Raw genomic sequence first — 22,812 nt, forward strand, 5'->3', positions numbered from 1 at the left:
CCCCCTCTTCTCATCTCCCCTCCAACCCCCGCTCCCGATTTATTGCAATGATACCAACCTCTTGAGGCTTATGATCCTCATCAAAGAGTGGCTTTTCCGGCTTTGTTCTATACCTGTGATTCTCCTTGCTATTTTAGAGTGTGCTTCGAGCTGAGAGGATGTGCTCCCTTCTTCCTCTTCCCTCAGTTTCCTGTCTTGTTCTCAGAATCGATGATGAATGTCGAAGGGATGTGCGTTTGTGTCTTCTACACTCATACTCTCTCATATCTCTTGCTCGCTGGCCAGGGTCGTGGCTTCAAGGATGGTGCGCGGCGGATTTTTTTGCATCTGTCATTTTACTGATTAGCATTCTCCCAAAATGGTTTTCATGGGGGTTCTTTGTTTTAGTTTATGTTGTCTTTGTTTTCCTATTGTTTTTTCCTATCTTATGGCTTAACTATGCCATGTGCAGGTTATCTTCTCATCTCTCCTCTTTCTCTGTGTGTGTGTGTTTTCCTTCTCCTCCTTTCCTTTCTCCTCCGCTTAACGTACATTATGCTATACGGACTATTTTTCGTCTCTGGTTTTATTTTGTGTGTACCATTTAAACCGGACTCCATTTTCTCTGGTCTTTCTTTTCCATTTCTTTGATTGGCCTTTGGTTTCTGTAACGTGCTCAAATGTTGGCTGTCATTGCTCATGTGCTGCTTTGTACATACCAAACCCACCTAGGCAGCAAAGGCGCCTTATTTTGGAATAAGGAACCCTAATTCCAGGCCAGAATCGATAGAAAATACAAGAGGATGATCAAAGAGACATGGGGGTTTACACTGAAACTCGGTTTCTTAACACTAAAGCCGGGACAAGCCACGCCTAGCCTAAATTAGGATTGAGCCACGCACACGCACACAGATGCACAGAAATCACAGATCAAGTACCAATACGTTACAGCATCACCCTTGAAATAGCGTAAGTTAGGGAAGGTAACTGTTCAAGTTAGATAGGTGTAAATGTACCACGCACCACTAAGTTACTGCACCAGGTCAATGCGTACATGCACCCGAACACATAGCATACCGGTACCTGAACTAGAACAAAAAGAGCAACAGGGCAAAAAGCAAAAGCTAGGCTACTGTATGTCATGCATGATGTACCTGTACCTGTACCTATACCTGTACCTATGTACAAAGCGGGAGGCGCGAGCTAGTATAGTATACGAACGTAGTAAGGTACAGTAAGTAACTTAACAAGCGGTGACTAGTGACTAGTTTCAGAACCAGGAACTAAGGTCTCGGCTCGGTAACTAGGCTAGCATCTCACATCCCATCTCCACGTGGCTGAAGTAAGTTAGGGTACGTTAGTATCAGCCACCGATATCATCGTGGCGGTAATTTTTGGTCTGGGGTTTAGAGTTGGTTTTGACCTTTTTTTTTCCTTTCTGGCCTAGTAGCTGCTTAGGCTGGCCGCTAACGCTAGGATGGGCAGGCTGGTTTTGGTTAGGCTCGTGTTTATGGTACTTTTATGTTATTGGACTTGTCATATTGCTGAGCATCGCGCATGTAATGTGTTCTTTTTCTGGTTGATTTGAGTTCTTTGGTTTGGGCTAGTGCTTATGTTGGTTAACGAGTGTATTTTACATGTAGGTCAGCGTATGCTTTTGATGCAAGACAAGGATTGATGGATCTATCTATACGAGTCTTTGCTCGTCGGGACATGTTTTCCAGGGAGTGACAGTGTAGGATTTGCGGGACGCAACTGTCCCTAATTAATGATTCGGACTGAAAGTATGGATCTTCTGAAACCTGTGGCTTAGACTATAAGAGAAATCATTTGTCCAATTATTATTATGTAGGACAAGATAATGAAGCCAAGTTGTACAAAGGCTTGTTTCTATAGTTCGTTTAGAGACGGCCCGTCCACGGTTCTGTACGGAGAATGCAGATCTAGATTCGGGAACTAGTAAAGTACTTAACGCAGGGAATGAGACTCTGGGAATGTGCTCTAGCGCTCCCGTCCAGGCCCGCCGGGAACAAGGGTTTGGAAGGGAACTAAACTAGTTGCAGTCTAGTTGGATCTCACGCCTGAGGTGTCAACAACACCGGTCTTGGTTATATTTACGCCTCAGGCAGAATAATTTTTTTATTGGCAGCCTGAATATCCAGGCGTAAATGTCTAACCCGATATGGACTAGCGCGTACTTACAATCTGCGAAATTGTTTCGAGATTGTATCTCGAACACGCAATGTGGACATAATATCCTTTTTGTCTCTTTTTGTTTGTTTCTTTCATTTCTTTGACCTGCCATTGTTCGTTCTTTGTTTTGTCTCAGAATTTCACACGGCATACAAGCTCGACACTGGCCTGGAACCACTGAAACCCGGCCATGACTTTCCGGTTTCCGGGGTCGCTCGTGAACAGAGCTTTGCGCAGCAAACTTCTCACCGCGCAGCAACACCGCGCATCCATTGCAGCTGCATTGCGGTTCCCGCAGACACAGACATGGCTCTCATCTAGCCCCCGGTTCTACTCCTACGCCTCCGAACGCTCCTCCGGTCGAAACGACTCCTACCGCAAGAATTCGCGCCCCGCCCCAGGCCGTTTCGAGAAGGATGGACAAAAGCCGACGAACAGAGGAAGGGGGAATCGAAAGACATTCAAGGATGGTCTATCTTCAAAGAAAGATCGGGACTTGTTGATGGCTATTGCATCTGGCAAGGAATCGCTCGGCGGCCGGTATGATGTTGATAGCGATATCGCTGAAAGCGAGGCTCTGGATAAGGAGGCTGCAGAGAAGTGGTCTACTCAAACAGAGACATCTGGCACCGAGGCGTCTGAAAATGATGCCTCGCAAGATCAAGCTTCTCAGACTGAGACTGCCAATCGTGATGCTCCCGAAGAACCCAGTCCTTCGATGATAAAATCACTCAAAGTTCCCAACAAGGTCATCACTGAGGAGCTGAAATGGTTGTCCGATCCTCGTGACTTTGCAGAACGGGTGTCGCGCATTTTGCACGCCGGTGATCCGGCCCTGGCGGCGGCGCTGATCCGTACTGGAACGAAGCAGGGTATGAGATGTGATGTTGCTTGGAATACCCTGTTCCAATATTGTATGGATCAGAATCACCCGCAAGCTGCATTCAAATTTTATAATGATGTGAGTGTTTTGTCATTCTGCTTGGTGCTGGGAACTGGGGAGTTGCTAGTGCTTGGATTACTTGAACTGCATGCTAACGGGTATACTACTTCAGATGAAGAAACGTGGCAGAAAACCGAATCCATCGACGTACACAATTATGTTGAAGGGTTTCAGCTCAGCCTCAGAATCACCGAATATCGTCAAGACTGCCGCCTCTGTCTACCGCTCGATCTCCTCCCCGAACTCCGGCGTCAGCCTGAGCATTATCCACACCAACGCCATGCTTACGGTTTGCCAACGGCATAATGATATGGATCGTTTGTGGAAGATTGCCGGAGACCTACCAGAGGAGGGACCAGGTGCTCCGGACGCAGCCACCTATACGATTATCCTGGGCGCCGTTCAATTCGCAGCTCGTAGGGATATTCAGAAAATGTCCCCTGAAGAGATTGATAAGATTCTTGAGCGGAAGGCTCAGGCTATGACCGAAGGAAAGCGGATTTGGGCCGATATCGTTTATCGGTGGAAGAACCAAGCCCTGGAACTTGACAACTCTGTTGTGAATGCCATGGCTAGCTTGCTCCTGGACGGTGCTAGTGACATTGACTGTTACAATGTCATGGAGCTGTATAAGCAAACTATGGGTATTCCCATACTGCAAAAACGGCCTGTCGAGTCTGAGAGTTCATCCCGTCGCAGGATCACTCATGAAGAAACCCAAGCACTCGAACAGTCCCATTCAGAACGGCAAGAGAGTATGGAAGATGTTCCCTTTGTGGATGAGAATAATCAAATCCTGAGAGAAGCAGAGCCGGACGAGGAGTCCCAGCCTCTTGCCGAAGAACAACCAGAAGAATTAGAGGAAGAAGAACCAGAAGAGGAAGAATCATTTGAAGACCTCTTCAAGCCTGTCGTCCCAGACTCACCGGAGATTTCTTTCCTCAAGCCAGACAGCAAAGAACTCACTCTTCTTCTGAATGCCTGCTTCACCATAACTCACGGCACGGAGGCTGGTATCAACTACTGGAAACTTCTGACATTGGAAGACACCAACCATCTCATCGAACCCGATAGCGTCACCTACCTTCAATATTTCCGCCTCCTCCGCATTTCCCGCTCTAGCAAAGTCGGCGTCGCAGCTTTACGGGACCAGATGATTCCTTCCGGTGTAGCAAACGGAAAAGCATTCCACGTCGCCCTCAGTATCTGTCGCCGTGACCGTCGCAACCACTCGGTTCTTCAGCACGCAAACGAGCTGATGTCCTTGATGGGCAAAGCGTTGATCCTCCCGGATATCCGAGTCCTTGAGGGTTACTTAGAACTGATCCAGATCCTTTCCAGCCAACCCTCCGTCCTCCTGCACCTGCGAGGCCTTGACATGGAAGAAACCTCCACCAGGAGCAGACTGCAAGATATAGGCCGCAAGATCCAAGCGAAGCTGCGCTTGGCAGCCCTCGCCACCCTGCGACCCTATACCGCCCAGCTCCATGAGGCAATGGAGTTTGGAGCCCCCTCGCACAAAACTCGCTGGAGCGCCCTCCAAAACCAAAAATCAGACTCCGTCGCCGGTGCCTCGGCCGTCAAGGTCTTGTCGCGCATCCGTCTGGTAGTCGACGATACTCTGAAGGTCGACTATAAGTCGTTCGTTTCAAAGGCCGAGCGCAAGATCCTGATGGAAGAATCGAACATGCTGAAGAAGTACTCTGACAAAGATGTTATTCAGAACTTCAGGGGCAAGACTATCTACCCAACACCCGAGCAGAAGAGGTTCGGTGGTGAGCGTATCAAGAAATTCCAATTGGAAGCCCAGAAGACTTTCTGGAAGAAGAATATCGAAGATGGTTCTTCTCAGCAGGTGGAGGAGAAGGTCCCGGAATGGGATGAATCTTTCCCTAAGAAGGACTAAGGCCTGCATTGGGCCTTTTTATCTTTGCTTTTCACGGACCGAGTGAAGGTCCGTTTGTATAATGCTTGTACATCATACTTTTGGGGATATAGACGGCGTTGCATATGCATTTGTACATAATACCATTGGTACATTCTCTACTTCATATAAGGAATATTACGGAGATTTATTTCAACGCTTGAGCTTTTTCCAATTCTGTCAGTTTACATCGGGGCCCCGGCACCCACGCACTCTAGGACCACCGCACGATTATTGACATGCCACATGCCAACTCTATCTAAATACTCAGCGTTTATTCGCGACAAGCTATCTGCAATCCCATTCATCGACTTGATCGGCGCTATCTAATCTGCGGCTATTCTGTCGCAATCGTTGTTGAAGATACGCTACAGCACGCAATTGCCGACTCTAGTGACATCTTGCATCTTGGCTGAAGTACCTCAAACAACGCCTTTCTCGGCTGATGACCGAAGCCATAGATAAAACCAGCTGGAAAAACTATTTTTTCCTCCAACTCTTCCAATTCCTCCATATTAGGTGACTCCTACGCGAAAAGATGACCGCCCCTCAACAACGGCGGAAATGGTACCACCTCCAATGGTTCACAGACCAAGATACAAAAGAGGAGAGAAAGCTTATCCTCAAGTTGGATCTGTTGATTGTTCCATATGCCTTTCTTGCATATTGGACTAAATATATTGATCAGGCCAATATCAGTAAGAAGCACTTCCTGTTGTGATCATATGTCGGTTCTAACGAGCAGCAGATAATGCATATGTTTCTGGTCTCAAGGATGATCTGGGTCTTCATGGCAATGAGCTCGTCCAGCTACAGACCATGTATACCATTGGTGCTGTGGTCGGCCAGCTTCCCTTCGCGTACTTGTTCACCAGGCTTCCCATGTCCTGGGTCATTCCGTTTATGGATGTTGCTTGGGGGATTTTCACCTTGGTGCAGTATCGTGCCAACTCTTATGCTGAATTGGCTGCGTATCGGTTCCTTGTGGGATGGTTTGAGGTAAGTTTGATCTTTCTCGTTTAAGTGTGAGGTAGGATGTTTACTAACTTCCACCAGGCGGGTTTCTTTCCAGGGATGCATTATATCTTCGGTGAGCATAGTATTCCCCCCTCCAAAATGAAGCCTTATATTAACATATTCTAGGCTCATGGTATCGAGGCGACGAAATCGCCCGACGAGGAGGCTGTTTCTACGTTGGTCTTACATTCGGCACATTGACTGCCAGTCTCATCCAAGCTGGTGCATCAAGCCGACTAGACGGCGTGAATGGTCTCGCAGGATGGAGATGGATGTACATCATCTGCGCCATCATTACCCTCCCAGTTGCGATCCTCGGATACTTCATCTTGCCAGGCTCGCCGGATAAACCCAATAAATTCGTGCTGAAAGATAAAGACGTCCAAATCGCCAAATCTCGTCTGGAGCGCGCCAAGCATAAAACAGAGGAAGTGCCTCTTTCTTGGGGCACAGTGCTCAGGGTCGGCCGCAACTGGAAATTCTGGGCTATGCTATGCCTGGATATCTTCTTCTGGAATGCATGTGTCAACACCAGTGCCGGTGGATATCAACTGTGGCTGAAGAGCCTTGGCCGGTACTCTACAAGTCGCCTGAATGAGCTGGCTGCTATATCTCCTGCGCTAGGTATATTCTATACACTCTTCGTGTGTTTCTCTTCGGATCTATTCCTCGGCCCTGCTTGGGCAATTACCGTGTCCCATCTCTGGAATATCCTCGGTCTTGTGATTCTTGTCATATGGGATGTCCCAGAATCGGCCCTTTGGTTTGCTTTCTTGACAACTTATTCGGCTGTTGCCATGTCTAGTGTTCTCTATGGGTGGATTAACAGCCAGCTGCGATATTCGCCTACTGAGCGTGCATTGACACTTATCGTTGTCAATACGGTTGCCCAGTCTACTACGGCTTGGACGCCGCTACTTGTGTTCAAGACTGTTGAGGGTCCTCGGTTCACGAAGGGTTACTCGTTTGTCCTTGCTAATGCGATTTGCTTGATCGGGCTCGCGCATGGGATTCAGTATTTCATATCACGGGAAGAGTAAGTTGTTGATTTAATCTTTGCTTGGAAATTATCTAACTTTGTATTTTTCTAGGAGAAATAAGTCGAGTCGAGAGAGTTTTTCTGATTCTGGCAGTGCGGGTGTTTCGGGTAGCCTCGAGTCTGGAGTTCAACATGATATTATACATGGGAAGGTTGATCAATCCGGATAAGCGACTACAGGTAAATTTAGTTGTCTATATTGTAAGGCGGATATGTTATTTCTAGGAAACGAAGAGGTCGTGATACAGACGGGCAGGATAGAAACGGCAGTAACGTTATGGCATAAACCAACTTGTTGTACATAATCGTTGTAGCGCACAAATACTAGATACACACCAATCATCCAGATCATTATTTTCTGGGCTCAGAGACCCAAGCATCTTTCTCCTATCAGGAGCAATCATAACCTCGAATGCTACCAAATTTCCAGAGTGTAATATAGACTTGGCAGACCCTCGTAAACGAGTTGGAGATTCCCTCGATAAGTTCTTCGAAGCTTATAGTTCCTGGCGATTTGTACTTGTTAACCACTTGCTTATGCTCTGCACGAGCTATAGCCGCCAGGAACACCTGGACCCAGAATGTCATGTGTTACCCATAACCTCCGTGACACCTTCACCGGTTTTGGTACTCAGATGATAATCGATTTGCAGTTGACCTGATCATTAAAAATGTCGGTTAATTTCTGATTATACACCCTCCGCAAGTGTTGAATGTCTGGCGCAGGCTGAGAGTCTTGTTTGATTAGTAGAACCTAGATACTACTATAACCAACATCTAGCGTTTCTGTGCCAATGCGAGACAAAAATTTCATGAGCTGTATCATTTCCCATTCGTATAGAAGTATTGCAACCAATTCGAGTACCGAAAACATCCCACTGAAAACGTTTAGCTCAAGCATTCCTTGTGTATCTGAAAAGGAGTTTGCATAGTAGGCCTTCTTCCAGTATCCCAGATGGAAAATGTGCGCTTGTTACGTCTAATGGGCTCGAGATAGTGGCCTATTGTGGGGATTGCATGCACTGCCTGGCCGTGTATAAGTTGGGAAAGAAAGGTGGTTTAGCCAGAGCTGTTTTCCCCGACCAAGAGAACTTGAAGCTCAGAGTGTCCATAAAGCCATTTTACTATGCTTTGAACTAACTGAATAAGCATATTGGGGATTTAATATGGATAAAGAAGGGCAGAATAACGATTGCATATGAACTCTTCGCAATAAACTTGGAACTGAGAGCTGCTTAAGTCTGCAGTACTGCGCTGGTTATTTCTGGATAATTCATAGGGCGGGCTTATTGCTATTCGGCTCTTTTCAAGATATATATTCTTTCGTGTATCAATAGTATGTTATTATTGAGAATATGGTATATGGGTAGATACTGCTAGGTTGTTATATGAATTTGCGCGGTGGACATCTCATTATATGAACAAGGCGCTAGGTGATAGACTATACTTATATCTAAAGGTATTAAACTACCAGAACAACTCATTTGTAGGAGATAACAAACCAAAATTTAACTGGCTACAACATCGATATGCCTTGTATTATCCAAAAAAATCCCGACGGTAGTGTCACGTCACGCAATCTGGCGGCCGATGATGAAATGCGTCACCTAATACTCTATAACGCCTATATCTATCCGATGCCAGTTAGGACTTATGCTGGTACTAGCTTTTACAAACTAAAATATGCAATGTGGCTCATGTGGAGAAGATGGCGAATGTTTCATTTACGGCACGCCATATATAAATCACCTATGCAGGAACCGAGCTTTCGCGACTCGGAATTTTGCCGTTCCCCTCTGTTTGTCGATGGCGTGAGATAAATATCCGATGGGCAAATACTAGGTGGGATGGTGCGGGGGTACGACAACGCCGTTTTTCCGAGCTGGAGTCTTCGAGGGGGCTCGTTTTGATTTTTATATACTGCGACGGGAATTTCTGAGCAATACAATCTTCTTTGTAAAGAGCATTGTTGCTATATATCACCAGCTATGGGAGACTCCGGTGCATCTACAAGCCAAAATGGCTCGGGCAAGAAACATATCTTGCTCAATGCGTTCGACATGTCGACCGTTGGACATCTGTCTCCTGGACAGTGGAGGGTTAGTGTAGCAAATAGCCGGACGTTGCAATCAAGCTGACAGTCTATAGAACCCCAAAGACAAGTCTGCAACCAAGCGAACCCTCGAGTACTGGGTAGAGCTTGCGAAGCTGCTGGAGCGCGGAGGAATCAACGCATTGTTCCTGGCGGATACGACTGGAGGCCATGATACCTACGAGGGTAAACTGGACGAGTGTATTCGACGAGCTGCGCAGTGGCCGGTCACAGATCCAACTATCGTGAGTGTAAACAACACAACCGGATTACTCAATATCTGACTTGTTTGCGAAGCCCATCTCTGCGATGGCTGCAGTGACCAAGAACCTCGCGTTTGGCATCACGGCCTCAACTTCGTTCGAGCAGCCTTTCCTGCTAGCCAAGCGCTTCTCCACATTGGATCATTTGACCAATGGTCGACTGGGTTGGAATATCGTGACTTCATACAAGAAGGCGGCTTTCAAAGCTATTGGATTGGATAGCCCCATTGAGCATGATGAACGATACCGCCAAGCAGACGAATATTTGAGGGTGCTCTATAAGTGAGTAACTTACTGCATCTTAAACTTGAAAGTGGCAAGAGCTGACTCAGGTTACTTAGACTTTGGGAAAGTTCCTGGGCTCCTGATGCCCTGTCACCAAACCCCGAGGCAGACTCATACATTGACCCCGACAAGGTCCGTCAGATCAACCATAAGGGAAAATACTTCTCCTTAAGTACACGGCACATCGTCGATCCGTCTCCTCAGAGGACGCCGTTCCTCTTCCAGGCAGGAACTTCCCCTGCAGGATCAGACTTTGCTTCTACCCACGCGGAGGCCATCTTTGTCTCTGCCCATTCGCCAGAGGTGCTGCGACCAAAGATCGCAAACATCCGCAAGTTAGCCGCGGAACGAGGTCGGGACCCGCAGTCCATTAAGTTCTTTGGGACCTTCACGCCAATTTTGGGTGAGACTGACGAAGAAGCGTGGGCCAAATACGAGGAGCTGAAGAAATACGCCTCGGTGGTTGGCGGCCTGGTTCTTTTCAGTGGATGGACGGGCATTGATATCTCCAAGATCCCACTTGACCAGGACCTCACGGCTGCAGACTCCTTGGAAGCTGGTAGAGTGACCAGTCTGCTTGACTCGTTGCTCAAGACTAGCAAAGATATCCCGCGCTGGACTCCTCGTGTAGTCGCCGAGAAGGCTGCAATTGGTGGTCTTGGTCCGGTGGCTATTGGAAGTCCAGCTACTGTTGCTGATGAGATGGAACGCTGGATTCGAGAGTCTGACCTTGACGGGTTCAACGTCGCCTACGTCACTACGCCGGGCACTTTTGAGGAGGTGGTTGACTTGCTCATTCCGGAGTTGAGGCGGCGTGGACTGTATCCTGAGCTTCCAGATCCATCGGAGCCATCACTCACAGCCCGTGAGAAGGTGTTTGGTAAGGGTCAGAAAGAACTTCGGGCTGATCATATTGGAAGCAAGTATAAGTATGATGTCTACCAGGAAGACGAGCCGTATGTCGAAGGTTCCGAGGAAAATAAGTAGATGTCACACGTTAAGTGAGTTAAAACCTCTGTATGCAATGAAATTCTTTCAAAGAATGCCAAAGTGTGCATGCATGAGATGTTTCTATTGTCGTAGAAGTGAAACGGGAGTAAACATCACGGATCCCGTGCCGGGCGGTACGTAATGCCACTCTAGCCTTTCCGGGACAGCTCGACCAACACGCTTTCATACTCCCCGATACCTTCGATCTTCCGCTTTGCCTGAAGTGACAGGTGATAGGTGATACCAGATATTATTGCGCTCTTTCACATCTCCAATACAAACTATGGCTACTGTACATCACGGTCACCCCCATGGTGACCCCCATGATGATGATTCCCTCCTGGACGACGACCTGATCGAAGCCGATGACGGTGAGTGCAAATCTTGCTTTGACACTGCGCTCTGCACTTGAACCAAGTTCTAACTCAGCGTGATTGCAGCCATCGAAGCCGACGACCCCCTGCGCGATACCTCCGACACGGCCCCTCTGCGAGGCAACATCCAATCCGACTCGGGCAACAGAGGCAATGCGTCTGGATACGGAAACTACCTGACCTCCTCAATCGGTGGTGAAGATCGTCGCGCGACACAGAACACCATTGACGAGAGCGTGTGGGAGACATTGTCGCGCGACTTGGTCGCCGTATGGGAGAAGATGCGCCAGGTGCTTTGGCCGAAGTACCTCCTCGGAGGAATGATGCAGCGCGGAGGTGGTGGTATGAGTGATGCCGAGAGAGGCGAGGCATCAGGATTCGGTCGTAACATTCGAGGACTCGTTGGACGCTGGCCGGATGCCGACGTGGTCCTGCAGGGTGGCATGAGCGAAGGGCTGCGCGATTGGGATCTCTGGTACGTTTCACACTGGGGCCCTGCAGCTGCATGAAGACAAGCTAACAACTGCTTCGACATTATAGGGGACCGCTCATCTTCTGCTTGGTATTGAGTCTATTCTTGTCTGTCGCAAAGGGCGATCAATCCTCATTGGTATTCTCGGGTGTATTCTGCATTGTCTGGATCGGAGAGGCGGCTGTGACCCTTCAGATCAAGCTGCTTGGAGGCAAAATGTACGTGGGATATGACCTCCTCATTCGAGTGCGATATACTGACATTGCGACTTGCTTTCTAGTTCCTTTTTCCAGTCCATTTGTATTATCGGTTATACGCTCTTCCCCTTGGTCATTGCGGCAATGCTCAGTGCACTCGGGCTTCCTACCATTGCGCGGATACCGGTCTATCTAGTGTTGGTGGCATGGTCATTGGCAGCTGGAGTGAGCATCTTAGGAGGCTCGGGGGTGGTTCGGAACCGTGTCGGCATCGCGGTGTACCCACTATTTGTCTTCTACGTTGCAATCGGGTGCCTCTGCTTCATCAGTTAAGGTTCTATTGCCGTGATATTGTGCTCGGCAGGGTTGAGGCAATGCGTCATGCTATGCATGGAGAGCCTCGGCGCATCGAATCGCCTCAATAGCGAGACATTGTATTAGAATAGCGCGGGATACCGGTATATCCTTGAATGGCATTTAGTCCAATGAATTGCTATTGTCTACGGATCGACATCCGTCTACAATACAAATGTAAAATTCCTCTATTCTCACTGTATTCAATGTTTGGCCCCGCACCCGGCGGTCAACTCAATACCCGGCAGCTTGCTTTCTTCCCTCCATCTTTCTCTTCTCATCATCTCTCTTACAATCCCATTTTTCTTTCTGCTTTGATCCAGCAGGCCCAAATCCGTTACCCAGTATCGGTTTTTGTTAACCACCAAGCTTCGGCTGCCTTGTGCAACCACCTATCTGCAATAGCTCAACGACAAGTTTGTCCTCAGCCAAGGACGGTGCGCCATGACTCCTGCTTCGCTTGAGCAGGACCCCTCGGCGGGCGGTCAGTGACAGCTTGGGCACATGCCCTTAACCTCCCTTCATAGTTGAACATTCTCGCTGACAGTCTCCAAGCTCTGGGAACAGAGCCAGTGAATATGGAGCCCGGTGGTGAGTTACCAGATAGCTGTCTTCGCTTCCGCAGTGTCCCTCTCTTCCCCGCGATCCTGATATCGTCTTCCTCTTTTTCTCTGCTCCTCTGCCTCTTGACATCCGTCTATAAAACCTGACCATGTGATCTAACGTCCGCCTTTCCTCAAGTGACCGACGGCATTGCGCAGTCACCCTGCTCCGACAATGACGGAGGCGAACGCCCCGTTCGACAGCAACTAAAAGAGACCAACCTCGACGCCTCAGTCCAGAAGAATGTCAACAAGAAGCGCTCGCACGACGAGCCCGACAATGACGCAACTTCCGAGGCCGATGCTCCCCCCAAGAAACGATCCCGAGAGTCCACCCCCGAGACCTCTTCACGATCCCAAGACCCCTCACTTCAGAAGAACGGCAGCAAAAAGCGCTCCCTCAACGAGTCCGACAATGACGCAACCTCCGAAGCCGACGCTCCCCCCAAGAAACGATCGCGCGAGTGCACCCCCGAGAAATCGTTGGGAGCCCAAGATCATACCTCATACAAGCCTTCCGGAGCTGAACAGCCCGAGACCGAGACCGCACCCGCCGGTACTCTTTCGTCAAATGTGAGTTTGTCATCTCTTCCCGACTACGAAGAATCCATAAGTCCCCTGCAACCCCTGCACCCCGTACACCCCCCTCTTCCCGTGGAGAACCCCCTGGAGACGACCGAGAGCGATGCGATTCCTCATGGGTATGTGGATGTCAAGTCTGAGAGTGGAAATGACGACCGTGGAGAGCGTATTCGCTCGCATTCTGACGGAGACACCAACACGCCCGACAGCTCTCGCTGCCATCTGCAAGCTGTCGTCAGCATGATCAACCTCCACAATCACAACATCGAACAAGGGCAAGTGGATGGTCCCGACAAGGACGAAAGTACCAAAATCTGGGTTGAGGAACGTCAACCATCGATCGCCATTAGCCTCAACGCCGCCCCCGGAACACCCAAGAACCCCGAGGCGCGCAGTGACCGCTGGGATCTTTGCTCTGGCGCGGAAGGCTACCACAAGACGGTGCACTGCGAGTTGACTGTCGAGATATCAATCGAAGGCCACGCGCATATCCCAGTCAGAGTCCCATTTGACATAAATTTGTCGTTCCAAAAACCTGATCCTCCTCAGGTGCCTGAACAATCAAATGGCTCCACGGCATCAACTTGTCCCTCCATCCTTCGTGGGTGCCTTGTTTCGACCCCTGACTCGCGCGTCCACGCCACCTATGGTCACCGCCAGAGATATCATGACCACGCTGCACAATACCCGGCCCCTCCATCCCACATCTCAATATCCTCTGACGAGGATACACCGGGGAACGATATCTCACCCTACATCTCTATTTCCTCAGACGAAGAATCCTCGCATGGAGATAACTTGCCCAGTCCCCATCTAACCAGAACCCCGGAGCGCACCATTTATGCTGGCCCTTTCGGTTTTGAACCCATTAGTAACACAATCTTCACCCAGGCAACCGAACATCCCCCGGCTACCACGGAACCCACTGAGACCAAGACAGTCCCTCCGGATGGGAATCTCACTGCCAAAGGAGAACCCGAGAAGATAAACGATTTGAACGAACGCAAGACCAAGATAAACCAGGTGAGTTCGCTGTCTTAATTGCTCGGAAATGAGCTTCACTAACACAGTCCTTTCTGATAGACTTTCTCTTCGAGTGCATTCGGAAATACCTCTACTGACTCACCTTTCACCTCTGCGTTTAAATCCTCGACAACATCCACCTCCGCATTCGGGTCCTCGATGGCATCAGCCTCTGCTACTTCACCCTTCACAACTTTGTCGGCTAGTGCAAAGGAACCGGCTCCTGCCAACAGTCCCTCTAACACCAACAAAACAGCTTCCACGTCTGCGTTTGCATCATCCTCCTTGTCTGCTTTTGCCGGTTCTGAAGACTCTCCGTTTGGCAACCTCGCTGCTGGTACTTCAACTTCTGTGTTTGGAAAACCCGCCAACTCGACTGGATTCTCTGCATTCAGCAGCGCCTTTCAGGCTACTGCGAAACCCGGTGGACTGACCAGTTTCGCATCTCCCAACGTCACTTCTTCTTTCGGCGACTCTAAGGCTAAGGCACAGCCACTCGGTGCCAAGTCACAAGCCCTCGGTGCTGCGCAGTCTGACAATGAGGATAGCGATAATGAGCAAGAGGATGAAGGCAATGGCAACGACACCTTCGTGGCAGAGAAGACCGACGAGCGGTTCGTTGAACAGCCTGGTATGTATTCCGCCCTCGACGTCTCATCTGGAATCGAGTGACCACTAACGCTAAATCCGCAGTTGAAACCGGCGAGGAAGACGAGGAGACCATCTTCGCCAACAAGGGAAAGCTGTACTGCTTCGACAACAAGCAATGGAAGGAGCGTGGCATCGGGACCTTCAAGGTCAATGTCAAGTTCGGCCCCGATGGAAAGCGGACCGGCCGCATGATCATGCGCGCAGACGGCGCCCTGCGTGTCATGCTTAACAGTGCCATCTTCAAGGGCATGCATTTTGGTGACCAGCAGGGTGAGGCCCCTGCCGGCCGCCGGATCTTCCTGGCTAGCAAGGAAGACGGGAAGGTAGCCAACGTGCTCCTTCAAGTGAGTACCCCCCCTCTGGCTTTTGTTTTACTTCTCTTTGTTTTGATTTCAAAATGCTAATAATCGCCATAGCTGAACAATGAAAACACGGTCAACGAGCTCTACGCCGTCCTTAAGGATCTCATGGAGGAGGACTAGGCGACGGATAGTATGGCTTACTGACTTGTTTGTGTGTGATTTTTTCGCGATTTTCATAAGGTGGGTGGGGGAGAACGGAGTTTCTCACTTGTAGTGAGGGTGGCGAGGACAAGGTGAACATGTTTTGATTAGCAGCGGCCCTCAATACAACGTCTGTGAATATTCAATATCCTTTCTTTGTAATGCCCAAACCCGGATGCGCCGTCTCCCTCAATATACGTCCATACTCCAAGTAAGCTCAACGCCACACCAGGATTTGAACCCTGCATATTGAGCAACAACATACTGCGTCTTACACTTAGATCAGTGTGCTATGGACCAGACAACCTCAGTGACCCATATGGGACACTGGATTAATTAAAATATTCCCTTCATCTTTAATCTTCCTTCTTCATCTACCTCGTGCCAGTCACGATATATATCGAAGGCCGTCTTTCTCACCTCCGAGAACTCCAGAAGACGGGAGCGATCTTAGGTAGTAGACCACCTCTGTTCCCCATACTGGCTGCGAGAATAGCTCGAAACGAAAAGTCTCGTTATCGCCAATACTACTAACACCAAAATCAACAAGGCTGTGATTGTAAAGAGCAATCGCCCGCCTCTGCGCCCAGGAGAGGCGACTCAATTAAGTGATTGGCATAATAGAGGAGTCAATCGGTAACAAACTGGCCAAACTTATTCCAGAACACCAAATTCTAGGTCAACGGGCATTTCAATTGAAGCGCCAAATCGACCAGGGCCATACTTTGTTGTTCTCGCAGCCCGGCCCTCGACGCCCACCAACGCCAAAGACCACAGGCGCCGGGTGGAGGGTGGGAAGTGCCTAGAGATAGGCTAAATAGCAAGCAATTTGAATTAACATAATTTTAGCTCAAGCTTGCAGCCTCGTAAAATGAGATATTTTGCAATGAGGCCCACTGATACTGATTGGCCAAGCCATCTTGGACGCCAAGTATTCTGCCTATCCTGCCTAGCGGCTCCAGCGCCCCCAACTGTATATAAACGCGAGTCTCTCCTTTTTAAATTTCATTTGGATCAACCGAAAATGTCTTCACAGCTATCTAGATTTGACCTACCAGGGTTTACCCTGCCGTTGGACTATACAGTAAGTCTGCTTGAGCGTCATTATCATTATACAATGGGCTAATCCAGACAGCCCGGATCCAACCATGACACAAGTCCTCTTTTCCCCACAGCTCTAGGAGAAGAAGCCTGGTATTTACATATGCTAAGGGTGGCGATATTCAATGGCTAAACTACGACTTTAGGATTATCTATGTTTACAGAGAGATTCTGATGATGCGCGTGATGAATGCCATCACAGATAAACCAGGATGGGATCAAAAGGTTGGCCCCTCAATTATTTTAAGCCCTTTTACTAAATTTATGTCCTTAGGTTTATAACGAGGAAATCACTAACAAATGGCGGCAAGAGATTTCTCAAAGTGGCCAGGACGTGACCGAAATCATGATGGACTGGGTCATAAAAGAGCTCCAATGGAAAGCCGAGGTTCTCCAAAACGAAGGCCTCACCTATGTCTTTGATATCGGTGTAGTCAAGTCAGACACTGCCATTCCCGAGGACCTCAAACAGCTTTTGAAAGAGGCTGTAGCTCCGTTCGAAGCTGTGCCCGAGGAGCAAAAGGACTATCATCCCGGAACCAACAAGAAAGTGGTTGATCTTGTGCACCAGTCACTCTTTCCTGTCGTTTATGGCCACACGCACATACTCCGTGACAGAGTAATTGGCTTGGAGGATTGTCTAAGCAGTGTGGGCCAGGGAGAACTGCTGCCCGTTTACAACAAGGGACACACGACAAATTACAGCCGCAAGTTTCAATGGCTTCCTTGTGACATTGAACTACTCGAAAATGGTGAGTGTCGGATAGTTTCATACATCAGCAATGCTCACCCCGTCGAACATCGAGCATTGTATGGCGCTGTTGAGAAAATCATCGCGCGAGTCATTCCCCTTTGGAACAAAAGCTTGACATTGCCATCCTATGCCGTTGGTCAGAGGATACCTTATGACGAGGTAGAGTATCTTGACCACAAGGATCCCAGGCCTATTGAGGAAGACTTCGAGGATGAAGCAGAAGCCTGGGAAAAGGTCAGGGAATGGGAAGCTGCGGAGCCAATCAAACAACCGGAGCCTTATGGGGGATTCAAGGCGCCTGACTATCAAGAGCCTGATGACTGGGTTGATCTTAAAAATGAATATCGAGGAAGCGGTCTTCAAGTGATTGTGAAGCTAGCGAATATCGAGCTTACCCCAGAGAATCCCGAATACGAAGGGGGAAGCTGGCATATCGAGGGACAGTTGGTTAGTATTTTTCCAAGTCATATCGTAGACCCCGCTAATACCCCTAACTAGAACGAACGCATCTGTGCAACAGCTATCTACTACTATGACTGTGAAAACATCACAGAAAGTACGCTCTGTTTCCGCGGACGCGCGAATGAGGATGCTCTGATGGACGTGGGCTACGAACAACATCGACACGAATTCCTCCAACAGGTGTATGGATTTACGGGCGAAGGCATTAATACAAATGACATAACACAGGAGCTCGGAGGTGTTGTGTGCAAAGAAGGTCGCCTTCTTACGTTCCCTAATGTCATCCAACATCGGGTTTCGCCGTTTTCACTTGCAGACCGATCCAAGCCTGGTCACCGCAAGATCATTGCCTTGTTCTTGGTTGACCCTCACATGCGGATTATTTCATCTGCCAATGTTCCACCGCAGCGGGAAGATTGGGGAGTTGAGAGACAAAGGGCCGTTGATGGGGTGTTGTCATCGAAGCTTCCGGTCGAGTTGCAGGACATGGTCCGCGATGGCTTGCCCAAAACCTCTATGACCATGGAAGAGGCAAAGCAGTACCGACTTGAGCTTATGGAAGAGAGGGGAGCACATTCTCAGCGTCATAATCGTGAGTTTGAAAGTGGAGAGTTCTCACTTTGTGAGCACTGAGAGCAGGCATCCTGCTTCCGTATGTATGAGGAGTTTATTCCGTAGTTTATGGTATATTGTTTGACCAGTCAAGTTATTCAATCGAAATTGAAAGTAGCGTCTCCAGTTCGTCTCTCGGACTTATCAATCGTATACTACCAGCCCTGGAGGGACCCACTTCGCATCCATATACCACTTTGGGTAATATTGGCCCACGTGATCACGCGTGGCCATTTTCCAACCTGCGGTACCGTCACAGTCAACACAGAGCACCATGGAGCTTCGACATGGCAGGATCCACGTCAAAGCCAATCCCAGTATCAACACTGAAACGGAAACGAAGCCATGAAAACGATCAACCAGAGCCTGCCGTACCTCTGCCCTCCGACGCGTCGCACTTCAACCTCGCTGTCAAAACGCCCACGAGTACTAACAACCCTGAGCCTAACGCAGAGGGATCCGGAGCCGCAAAGAAACCCTCTATCAAAAAGCCGACCAAAGGGAAGAAGTCTGCTTCTAATTCTGCCTCGAAAGTGCCAAAGCGAACCCCATCCGGGCCACTGCCAGATGCCTTCAAGCGCATTTCACATATCCATCGGGCCTTGAATCTGGTGTATACATTTTGTTGCACGCGCAAGCATTTTGCTACCACCTTCGACAACATAAAGAAGGCAGTACAATCCCAACTTGGCCAGGGACGGGAACTCACCATCGAGGATGTTGCGCGAGTCAAAGTCCTCGTTCCCCAAGCGGTTCGGTTCGAGTATGTGGATGAAGCGAAACTTGAAGTAATGACCTCTGGTGATCAGGAGATAGCTCAATATGGGTTACACAAACGATCGAGTCTAGCAACTTCAGCAGACATGATCACAGCCGAAGACACCGATGGCGACTTTCACGGCTCGGACGGCACCAGACATGTTCTATTGTTTGAATTTGTAGACGGTGATCTAAAGCGAGAGGTACGGCACCCGAAAACCGGGGAGCCTACCAAGCCCACGCGTCGCATGAAAGACGAGGATCTGAAAATGCCTGTCTATAGCCAAAAGCAGATGCTGGGTCTCATTGAGAAGCGCAATGCCAAATTCTCAGACGCTATTAATGCGTTTTTGGTGCAATGCGATGATGACAACATAGACCCTGTTGAGTCTCTTGAGAAAGAGAAGGACGCTTTTCTGCCCACACCTCCAGGCAGTGGGTCAAATACGCCTGCAGTTGTAACCAAGGCGCCGGCAACGATCCCAAAGGAGCGCAAGTCTATCGAGGAAATTATCGCAGAAATTCGGGAGATGCAATGGTATCATGCACAGATTGTGCCCGAAGGCCATCGAGTGTTCGAGGCCCAGTCTCCTGTCTTCGGAGACCTGACATTCCAGCTCTCGCAAGACTTAGTCAACGCTCTTTATAACACCAAAGGCATTACGCAGCTATATTCACACCAAGCAGAGGCAATCAATCACCTGTACGAGGGTCACAATGTGATCGTATCGACCTCGACGAGCTCGGGAAAATCCCTTATATATCAAGTTCCCATGCTTCACGAGCTAGAAAAGGACCCGGAAAGCAGAGGGATGTACATCTTTCCTACCAAAGCACTCGCACAAGACCAGCGACGCAGCATGGTGGATCTCCTACAGTATATGAACGGGTTACAGCATACCATGGTCGAAACATTCGACGGAGACACGCCCATGGGGAGTCGGAACTTGATCCGTGATGAGGCGCGGATCATTTTCACCAATCCTGACATGCTGCACATCACGATATTGCCACAGGAAAGTGCCTGGCGGAGTTTCCTGAAGAATCTGAAGTTTGTCGTTGTCGATGAACTCCACGTTTACAATGGATTATTTGGATCCCATGTCGCTTTCGTTATGCGGCGGCTCCGCAGGGTCTGTGCTGCTGTGGGTAATCACCATGTTAAGTTTATATCTTGCTCTGCTACTGTTGCAAACCCTGAGGACCATATGAAGTCTGTCTTTGGGGTGCAGGATGTGAAATTAATCGACTTCGACGGTTCTCCTTCTGGTCGCAAAGAGTTTGTCTGCTGGAACACCCCATTTAAGGACCCTACTGATCCTACATCTGGACGCGGTGATACAGTGTCTGAGACGGCAAGGCTCTTTTGCCAGCTGATTCTCAGAGGCGTGAGAGTAATTGCTTTCTGTCGCATCAGACAGCTTTGCGAGGTTCTCTTACAGGCTGTTCGAGCCGAGTTCGATAGTCTCGAGCGTACAGAGGTGGGCAAACTCGTGATGGGCTACCGTGGCGGGTACAGCCCTCAAGATCGACGCCAAATTGAGAAGGAAATGTTCGAGGGAAGACTGATGGGAATCGTGGCAACCAGCGCTCTGGAATTGGGTGTTGATATTGGATCACTGGATGCTGTCATCACCATGGGATTCCCCTACTCAATCTCGAATCTGCGTCAGCAAAGCGGCCGAGCCGGACGACGCAACAAGGATTCACTCTCAGTGCTGGTCGGGGACCGGTACCCGACTGACCAGCACTACATGCAAAACCCAGACGAGATCTTCACACGGCCAAACTGCGAGCTGCAAATCGACCTAGCCAACGAACTCATCCTCGAAGGCCACGTCCAATGCGCAGCCTTCGAGATGCCCATCCGCCCAGAAGAAGACAGCGTCTACTTCGGCCACCAACTCCTCGCCCTCGCCCCGACCCGCCTTATAAAAGACTCCATGGGCTTCTACCACTGCAACGAGCGCTTCCGCCCTCAGCCCTCGCGCTGCGTCTCAATCCGCGACACGGAAGACCAGCATTTCGCAGTAATAGACACAACCAACAACCGCAACATTGTCCTAGAAGAAGTCGAAGCCTCCCGCGCCTTCTTCACAATCTACGAAGGGGGAATCTTCCTCCACCAAGGCCAAACCTACCTGGTCAAAGAACTAAACCCAGACAGCCGTTTCGCACGCGTAGTCCGCGTACACGTCGATTGGAGCACAACACAACGGGACTTCACAGACATCGACCCAATAGAAACAGAATCAATGCGTGCCGTAGGCACAGACCCGTCCGCCTCCCGCGCATTCTTCGGCGCAATCCAAATTCACGCCGTCGTCTACGGCTTTTTCAAAATCGACAAGCGAGGCCGTGTCCTCGATGCCGTGGCTGTCGATAACCCGCCCATCGACCTCCTCACAAAGGGCATGTGGCTCGATGTCCCAACACGTGCAATTGATATCCTCCAATCCCACAGATTGAACGTCGCAGCTGCCATCCACGCAGCAGAACACGCTGTTCTTTCCCTCCTCCCCTCCTTCGTCGTTTCATCGCCCGGCGACGTCCGCACCGAATGCAAAGTCGCAAAGAAGGAACTTGGTCGGCCACTTCGCCGCGCGAATGTACCCGATGAATTTGAAAAGAAGCTACAGCCGCCTTCGCGGCAGCGGCCCGCTCGTCTTACATTCTATGATGCTAAGGGTGGATCATGTGGTTCTGGCATTGCGAGTAAGGCATTTGAGTTTATTGGGTTACTTCTTCGGCGGGCGGTTGCGCGGATCGAGGCTTGTTCTTGTCTTTCGCCGCAGGGGTGTGTGGAATGTGTTTGTGATGAAAGGTGTAAGGAGATGAATGTTGTTATGAGTAAGGCTGGGGCTGGGGTTGTTTTGAGGTGTTTGCTTGGGTGGGAGGTTGATGTTGATGCTTTGCCTTGGGGGGAGGATTTTGATGGGGAGGAGTTTGGTGTTGGGGGTTCTGGGGAGTTGGCTGGTGGTTTGGAGACTGTTGTTAGGGCTGAAGAGGTGCCGTGGAAGGTCGGATGTCGTGCTGGAGAGAGTTAAAGGAACATTCGTACTTGTAGTCTAGCTCTCTCTACGCATATAGGCTCCAAATATAGCAATGATTTCTTCCGAAATGGCTCGGTCTTTTTTATTTTCTTTCCGGCTCTGAAGTTAAGATTGCTGTCTCGTTGTTGTGGCAGCTTGACTACGTGGAGTCAGAGGACGGTCTATAGTAAGAATTCCCTGGATGCCCTATCCACTCAGAGTTTTTTTTGAATACACACGATCCAGAAGTTATCGTGAATGGTACCACAATGTAAAGAACAAGAGAAATCACAATATAATGTGAATGAGATGTATCAGTCAATGGTCCTATAAGAAGTTGGGTATAATAGATGTACATCAAGTCATGACCGAGGAAGATGTCTTCGGGGTTGAGGGAATTGTTGATAATAATGGCATGGTAAGTAGGGGTATGTAGGGCGATAGGAAGGCCAGGGGTCGAATGATGTATTATAAAGCAAGGAGACGTTGTGGGAAGGGGAGAGTTCGTCAAAAGGTGGAATGAAAAGCAGAACCGGGGGTGAAGAAATAGATACGACTGCGTGGACGTCTGAGGGTATTCGGTGGTGCGGGCGTTATGACAGACTTAGG

At 49.3% G+C, this 22,812-nt stretch overlaps 7 protein-coding genes across 7 annotated transcripts; all 7 read left to right on the forward strand.

The window, feature by feature from the left end:
* Positions 1-2,362: 2,362 nt before the first annotated feature.
* PENARI_c007G09540 (pentatricopeptide repeat-containing protein) lies at positions 2,363-5,021 on the forward strand (the record flags this gene model as incomplete). Its single annotated transcript, XM_022631120.1, has 2 exons — positions 2,363-3,133; positions 3,228-5,021. 2 exons carry the CDS (start codon positions 2,363-2,365, stop codon positions 5,019-5,021), a joined length of 2,565 nt encoding a protein of 854 aa, XP_022489087.1.
* Positions 5,022-5,577: 556 nt separating this feature from the next.
* On the forward strand, positions 5,578-7,096 carry PENARI_c007G02323 (putative MFS transporter Seo1; the record flags this gene model as incomplete). The annotated part of the gene is made up of 4 exons (XM_022630785.1): positions 5,578-5,737; positions 5,788-6,038; positions 6,096-6,129; positions 6,183-7,096. 4 exons carry the CDS (start codon positions 5,578-5,580, stop codon positions 7,094-7,096), a joined length of 1,359 nt encoding a protein of 452 aa, XP_022489083.1.
* Positions 7,097-9,155: 2,059 nt separating this feature from the next.
* PENARI_c007G09318 (xenobiotic compound monooxygenase, DszA family) lies at positions 9,156-10,722 on the forward strand (the record flags this gene model as incomplete). Its single annotated transcript, XM_022631110.1, has 4 exons — positions 9,156-9,194; positions 9,244-9,432; positions 9,485-9,732; positions 9,792-10,722. The coding sequence occupies 4 exons, from the start codon at positions 9,156-9,158 to the stop codon at positions 10,720-10,722; spliced, it is 1,407 nt and encodes a 468-aa protein (XP_022489217.1).
* Positions 10,723-11,008: 286 nt separating this feature from the next.
* On the forward strand, positions 11,009-12,101 carry PENARI_c007G06125 (Yip1 domain protein; the record flags this gene model as incomplete). The annotated part of the gene is made up of 4 exons (XM_022630968.1): positions 11,009-11,096; positions 11,166-11,574; positions 11,640-11,789; positions 11,852-12,101. The coding sequence occupies 4 exons, from the start codon at positions 11,009-11,011 to the stop codon at positions 12,099-12,101; spliced, it is 897 nt and encodes a 298-aa protein (XP_022488923.1).
* A 465-nt stretch (positions 12,102-12,566) lies between these two features.
* Positions 12,567-15,462, forward strand: PENARI_c007G00723 (uncharacterized protein; the record flags this gene model as incomplete). Its single annotated transcript, XM_022630710.1, has 6 exons — positions 12,567-12,606; positions 12,678-12,713; positions 12,864-14,329; positions 14,390-14,960; positions 15,023-15,324; positions 15,397-15,462. 6 exons carry the CDS (start codon positions 12,567-12,569, stop codon positions 15,460-15,462), a joined length of 2,481 nt encoding a protein of 826 aa, XP_022489169.1.
* A 1,045-nt stretch (positions 15,463-16,507) lies between these two features.
* Positions 16,508-18,433, forward strand: PENARI_c007G12002 (DUF4246 domain-containing protein; the record flags this gene model as incomplete). The annotated part of the gene is made up of 5 exons (XM_022631243.1): positions 16,508-16,567; positions 16,619-16,677; positions 16,731-16,809; positions 16,859-17,785; positions 17,837-18,433. 5 exons carry the CDS (start codon positions 16,508-16,510, stop codon positions 18,431-18,433), a joined length of 1,722 nt encoding a protein of 573 aa, XP_022488927.1.
* A 266-nt stretch (positions 18,434-18,699) lies between these two features.
* On the forward strand, positions 18,700-22,218 carry PENARI_c007G04780 (ATP-dependent 3'-5' DNA helicase; the record flags this gene model as incomplete). The annotated part of the gene is made up of 1 exon (XM_022630912.1): positions 18,700-22,218. One exon carries the CDS (start codon positions 18,700-18,702, stop codon positions 22,216-22,218), a length of 3,519 nt encoding a protein of 1,172 aa, XP_022489080.1.
* Positions 22,219-22,812: the final 594 nt, after the last annotated feature.

Source organism: Penicillium arizonense (assembly GCF_001773325.1).
Source record: "Penicillium arizonense strain CBS 141311 chromosome Unknown PENARI_contig007, whole genome shotgun sequence".
NCBI lineage: Eukaryota > Fungi > Ascomycota > Eurotiomycetes > Eurotiales > Aspergillaceae > Penicillium > Penicillium arizonense.